Source organism: Cetorhinus maximus, chromosome 9, assembly GCF_964194155.1.
Source record: "Cetorhinus maximus chromosome 9, sCetMax3.hap1.1, whole genome shotgun sequence".
NCBI lineage: Eukaryota > Metazoa > Chordata > Chondrichthyes > Lamniformes > Cetorhinidae > Cetorhinus > Cetorhinus maximus.
In genome coordinates this window covers 60355859-60362734 of record NC_135887.1, presented here as the reverse complement: position 1 = coordinate 60362734, position 6876 = coordinate 60355859, and the positions used below count along the sequence as shown (strand labels likewise).

The following is a 6876-nucleotide window of genomic DNA, read 5'->3' as shown; positions in this document are numbered from 1 at the left end:
GTAGCTGCAATGGCTTAGCAACAGATGCCAATACCGAAAACAACAACCCACAGTGATACCTGGCAGCTTCATGTGTGGCACTTGTGGCCTCTCAAGTATTGGCCTTCACAGCCATTGGCAAAGGTGCCCATACACCACATCTGAAATGGATTGTTTGCTGCATGTCCATCGTCTTTCGTAGATGGAATGATCCCAGCGGCCATGTGCTGCCGTTTGTTTTATAATCGCTCCTGTAAAGAGCTTCATGATTTTTCCCCACCTTCCAAGTGTTGGATAAGTGGGAGTTACTGTTGGCAGTGGTAAAACTGAGCCCTGAGCGGAGGAAGGTACAGGCTGGGTCCAGTATGTCAGGGAACAGTCAGCCTACACTCTGAGTGAGTGAATGGATAACTGACTTTTTTAATTCTCTCTCAGGATTTTGGCATCACTGGCTGGGTCAACATTTATTGCCCATCCCTAATTGCCCTGGAGAAAGTGGTGGTGAGCTGCCGCCTTGAACCGCTGTACACCCACAGTGCTGTTAGGAAGGGAGTTCCAGGATTTTGACCCAGCGTCACGACTCGCTGGGGATAGTGCGCTGTAATATCAAGTCCCACTGCTCCCCGAGCCGTGACAAATGTGTCACGAAAAAAAGTTTAATCAGACCACCAAATTGCCCCAATTCTACCTAACTGTTTAATTTAGGTTAACAGAATACGAACATCAGGTTTGTAAACTTAACAAGTAAATAACTGTTTATTAAACAAATTGACTGTAACCAGTGGCAAAATAAAGAAATGTGAGCTGCTAACTTTAAACTCGATAACTTAAACTCTACCCCTTCTTAAACCCCTATACACAAATACACACACACACACACACACACACACGACCCACAAAACCTGGATTTTAAGGGTGAGATAAAACAGTTCCATAGCACCAATCCGGAGTTCAGGATTAGATGGATTAACTTTGATTGCTTTTCCTCAACTTCCTTGCGGGTTATTGTGGCTGACACGAGATAGTTTCCCAGCACTTGCAGTCTGTGGTTTTCTGGTTGAAACTTGCTTTTAATGCCTCTGCTGGTGATTTTCCCACTTTTCCTCCTTACAGGGGTTTCTCAAAGAAAGCAGGATACAACGATGTGAGGAATAGCCAGCTAGCTACTATGGCAGGATTACTGAGAGAGGTTTCAGATCTTTTCTCATTTCAGGCTAGGAGCTGATATACTGCACTATCCTCACACAAAACCTGGCCACTTGGTCAGGAGCCAATCAAAACGCTGTCGCTAGGTCTTAAACCAGGTCTCCTTTCCAGCACTATTCTGTCCAACCTGGCAAACACTGTTCCAGGAGATAGCAACATTGTAGATTTTCTTCTTCCTGCCCCAGTGAACATCTCTTTTAAACTGCAGCCATTGTAGTTTTTAAAGCCACAGTCCAATCTTAAAGCCACAGTCCAAGAAAAAATAAAAATATGTTCTTTACACCAGCGACAGTGAAAGATGGTACACACTGCTGCCACTGTGCGTCAGTGATGGAGGGGGTGAATGTGTAAGGTGGAGGATGGTGGGGGGGGCGCCAATCAAGTGGCTGCTTTGTCCTGGATGGTGTGGAGCTTCTTGACTGTTATTGGAGCCGTAAAGTATTCATATGGTTAGTCCAGTTCAGTTTCTGGTCAATGGTATCCCCCAGGATGTTGGTAGTGGGGGATTCAGCGATGATAACGCCATTGAATGTCAAGGGGCAATGGTTAGACTCTCTCTTATTGGAGATGGTCATTGCCTGGCACTCGTATGGTGCAAATGTTACTTGCTACTCATCAGCCCAAGCCTGAATGTTGCCCAGATCTTGTTGCATATGGATATGGATGCTTTAGTATCTGAGGAGTCGTGAATGGTGCTGAACATTGCGCAATCATCAGCGGACATCCCCATTTCTGACATCATGATGGAAGGAAGGTCATTGATGAAGCAGCTGAAGATGGTTGGGCCTTGGACGCTATCCTGAAGAACTCCTGCAGTGATGTCCTGGGACTGAGATGATTGACCTCCAACAACCACAGCCATCTTCCTTTGTGCTAGGTATGACTCCAACCAGCAGAGTTTTCCCCCTGATTCCCATTGACTCCAGTTTTGCTGGGGCTCCTTGATGCCACACTCGGTCAAATGTGGCCTTGATGTCAAGGACAGTCACTCTCACCTCACCTTGGGAGTTCAGCTCTTTTGTCCATGTTTCGACCAAGGCTGTAATGAGGTCAGGAGCTGAGTAACCCTGGTAGAACCCAAACTGGGCGTCAGTGTGCAGGTTATTGCTAAGCAAGTGACGCTTGATAGCACTCTCGATGAACCTTCCATTACTTTACTGATGATCGAGAGTAAACTGATGGGGTGGTAATTAGTGGGGTTGGATTTATCATGTTTTTTGTGTACAGGACATACCTGGGCAATTTACCACATAGCTGGGTCGATGCCAGTGTTGTAGCTGTCCTGGAACAGCTTGGCTAGGGGAGCAGCAAGCTCTGGAGCACAAGCCTTCAGTACTATTGCCGGAATATTGTCAGGGCCCATAGCCTTTGCACTATCCACTGCCTTCAGCCATTTCTTGATATCACGTGGAGTGAATCGAATTGGCTGGAGACCGGCATCTGTGATGCTGGGGACCTCCAGAGGAGGCCGAGATGGATCACATAACTTAGCACTTCTGGCTGAAGATTGTAGCAAATGCTTCAGCCTTGTCTTTTGCACTGATGTCCTAGGCTCCCCCACCATTGAGGATGGAGATATTTATGAAGCCTCCTCCTTTTGTTAGTTGTTTAATTGCCCATCACCATTCACGACTGAATGTGGCAAGACTGCAGAGCCTAGATCTGATCCGTTGGTTGTGGGATTGCTTAGTTCTGCCTATCACTTGCTTCTTATGCTGTTTGGCACACAAGCAGTCCTGTGTTGTAGCTTCACCAGGTTGCTGCCTCATTTTTAGGTATGCCTGGCTCCTGGCATGCCCTCCTGCACCCTTCATTGAACCAGGGTTGATCCCCTGGCTTGGTGGTAATGGTGGGGGATATGCCAGGCCATGAGGTTACAGATTGTGTTCAAGTACAATTCTGCTGCTGCTGATGGCCCACAGCGCCTCATGGATGCCCAGTCTCGAGTTTGAGATCTGTTTGAAATCTATCTCACTTAGCACGGTGGTAGTGCCACACAACACGATGGAGGGTATCCTCAATGTGAAGATGGGACTTTGTATCAGTGGTCACTCCTACCGATACTGTGATGGACAGATGTATCTGCGACAGGCGGGTTGATGAGGACAAGGTGAAGTATGTTTTTCCCTCTTGTTGGTTCCCTCACCATCTGCCGCAGATCCAGTCTAGCAGCTATGTCCTTTAGGACACGGCCAGCTCGGTCTGTGGTGGTGTTACCGAGCCATTCTTGGTGATGGACATTGAAGTCCCCCACCCAAAGTACATTCTGCGCCCTTGCCACCCTCAGTGCTTCCTCCAACTGGTGTTCAACATGGAGGAGCACTGATTCATCAGCTGAGGGAGGACAGTACGTGGTAATCAGCAGGAGGTTTCCTTGCCCATGTTTGACCTGATGCCCTGAGACTTCATGGGGTCCGGAGTTGATGTTGAGGACTATCAGGGCAGCTCCCATTCGACAATAAATCATGGTGCAGCCACTTCTGATGGTCTATCCTGCTGGTGGGACAGGATAACCCAGGGATGATGATGGTGGTGTCTAGGACATGATCTGTAAGGTATGATTCTGTGAGTATGATTATGTCAGGCTGTTGCTTGACTAGTCTATAGGATAGCTCTCCCAATTCTGGCACAAGCCCCCAGATGTTAGTAAGAAGCACTTTGCAGGGTTGACAGGGTTAGGTGTGCCGTTGTTTCTGGCGCCTAGGTTGATGCCAGGTGGCCTGTCCGGTTTCATTCTTCAACTTTTCTGTGGCTGTTTGATATGACTGAGGAGCTTTTCAGAGGGCAGTTAAGAGTCAACCACAGCTTATAATTCCCGATTTATTAATTAATTGAAATTAAATTCTACCAGCTGCTGTGGTGGGATTTGAACCTATGTCCTCAGAGCATTAGCCTAGAATCATTCTAGCAGTCAGTGTGGGAGTGGGCGTTGGAGAGCTGGGAGAATGGGTGTTAGCAGTTGAGGAAGACTCTACATTTACTGTTCTTGTGTTGCTTATTCCATACATCAATAATGGTACGGAGGAAGAGGTAAACTGGTATTACCCGCTGCTCTGGGCCAAGATGTAAGTCCCTGCTTCTTCCTGTTGTCCTTCGATTCTTTCCAATCAGCTCAACACTGATTTCAACAATTCCAAATCAGGACCTCTGCCCCCATTATTTTGGACAGAAGCAGTTGGTAATGGTTCTGTTGTTGCCATTTACACCTCCTCTGGGCATCTCTTTTTGTTTATCTTTCCCACTACTATCTCCTTTTGTCTTGCACCATCATCCCTTCAGTTGTTTAATCAGTCCTGCCTTGCACCCTATCACAGACATGTTTTCCATGACCCCTTTCCCTGTTTCTGTGCTTATTTAAAACCGGTTAGATCTCTAACATTATTGGGATGTAATGAAAGAACATTGACCTGAAATGTTAACTCTGTTTCCCTCTCCACAGATGCAGAGTATTTCTCGTTTTTTTATATTTCAGATTTCCATCACTACAGTATTTAGTGTTTGTGTCCCTGTCTCCTTCCTACCGCCTCTGTCTGTCACTGGCTGCTCTAGATTTCGTGTCTCCACCTTTATTAATGTGACCAAATGGTCCTCTTAGAAACTTACTGCACAGGAGGCTATACAGCCCATTATACCATGTGTTGGCCCTTTGAAAGAGCAGTCATGCATATTCTGTATGCCCAATGTTTGTCCATAACTCTTCAAGTTCCTTATTCACGATTACCTTTTAAAATTATAGAATGACCTTTCACCAGCTCTTCATTTTGAGTTTTCTAGATCCCGACAACTCAGTGAAACAAACTTCTCATCTACCTCTGAATTTTTTCAATGATGTTGAATCATTGACCTCAAACTATTGATCCATCATTGATCATCAGAGGGAATCATTTTTCTCTCCCCACTCTACCAAAGCTTATCTTAACCCCGATTAGGTCATCTCTTAATCTTCTCTGTTCCAAGGAGAACAGTCTGAACGTTTCTAATCTCACCTCATCACTGAAGTCCTTCATCAACAGTGACATTCTGGTAAACCTCCTCTGTCCCTTTCTAAGCTATTTCCTTCTTTCCTGAAGTCTGGTGCCCAGAATTATCCACAATATTTCAGCTGACATCTAACCAGTGATTGATAAAGTTCCAGCATGATCTCTTTGCTTTAATATTCTATTCTTTTTATAAACTAAATTAACTCATCTGCTTTTTTAACACCTGATTAATGTGTTCTGGATTTGTGAACATGGCCACCAAGGTGTCTCTGTTCATCTACACTTCTCAAAATGGTCACAGAATATGATCAAACCAGTTTCAGTTCACCCAGAACTCACTCCAGCACCATGCAAAATTTATTCACATTACATGTGTAACCTGTAATTGATTAAAACTATGTTTTCCCCAAGCAGTTTTCTAAAATATAGTTCCAGCAGTCAGCCTGTGAGATTCAGCATCCTGTTAGCTGTGAGATTCAGCATCTCCCTTTCCCCACAACCTCTCTGCACTGTGTCACTGGGAGTGCTACTGGAAGCTGAGATTCCTGCCACTCTCTGCCAACCTATAGCTTCCCAGGACACTGGGTGAAGACCCTCCCTGAGACTGGACAGGCAAGCTGCTTGTGTGAACACCCATCAGACTTGCCTTGCCATTAACTGCACATTCCTTTTTTTAGCAGAACTAAAGCCGCCAAAATTCTGTGCTGTAAGGGAGTAACGGCCATGTCAGTGGCAAGGGACGATGGAACAGCCGAGAGCTTCTGGGAGGTCAGTGACCCTGCCCTCACACCCTTCGTATACCCACATACGCTTCTCTGCCATGTCCATTGCAATGTGCTACACCCCACGCCCAAAATGTTGCTTCTCCTGGCTCCACTGTAATGCTCCCCACCCTCAACAGTTTCCTTGTGACGTCCCCCGTCCTGGTTCCCCTGTGATGTCCCCCCTCCTGGTGTTATTACCGATGCAGTTGGTAAAGCGGAGCTATTTTTTTTTAAATCCCAGAGTGAAACTTTAAACAACTGTCATAACCAATAATTTTAAGTGTTATGTTTGGGATGCGACTCTAAACTCAGGAATCAGACCGCGAGTTCTCGAGGTTTTACATTAAACATTTTATTAATTTACACAGGTTAAAATATATACGTACACATGGCTACAAATTACTACCATCATAACTTTTAACAAATTCCCAAACTAATCTCCATTAAGGCAACAGCAACCCATTGACTTAACCAAACACCAGGCAAAGCATTTTCACCTTACAAATTTAAAATGAGGTTCTTTTCACTGTGGAGCCAGCTGGAGGCTTGCAGCTGCCTTTTGATCTTACATTGCCTCTGCCTATACACCCAAAAACTACTGAGTTATACCTACCAGCCCAATTGAATATAAATTCTCATTGTAAGAACAACCTCTTTGAACTTCACCTTTTAACAATGAAACCCCTTTTTATTAGTAATATAAACATATTGCTTGGTATCTGCTAGAAAGGCATCAAGTTTTCACCCCACTTCTTGAATGCTCTATTCAAAAAATGCAAATGCACGCCATCTCTCTTACATATCACAACTAGTATATATCAAAGCACCCAGACCAGCTGGCTTTAATCCAGTTAAGACATATCCACAGACTAAACCTCTATTTTAAAAGAAAAATATTTTCCAAAATATTATATACATTAATAGCTTCATGACATCCCCCTCCTTAT

The 6876-nt window shown here is 45.0% G+C and overlaps 1 protein-coding gene across 13 annotated transcripts in view; it reads left to right on the top strand.

Moving 5' to 3' along the window:
- pacsin3 (protein kinase C and casein kinase substrate in neurons 3) overlaps positions 1–6876 on the top strand; it is a 123317-nt gene that overhangs the window by 85346 nt on the left and 31095 nt on the right. For 8 of the 13 annotated variants that reach the window (XM_078548782.1, XM_078548783.1, XM_078548781.1 and 5 more), the window contains one exon: positions 5843–5933. In XM_078548782.1, coding sequence (XP_078404908.1) covers positions 5889–5933 — 45 coding nt within the window. In that variant the 5' untranslated portion in view covers positions 5843–5888. The remainder of the gene's footprint in view (positions 1–5842; positions 5934–6876) is intronic. The other 5 variants (XM_078548788.1, XM_078548786.1, XM_078548790.1 and 2 more) reach the window with 1 other exon arrangement.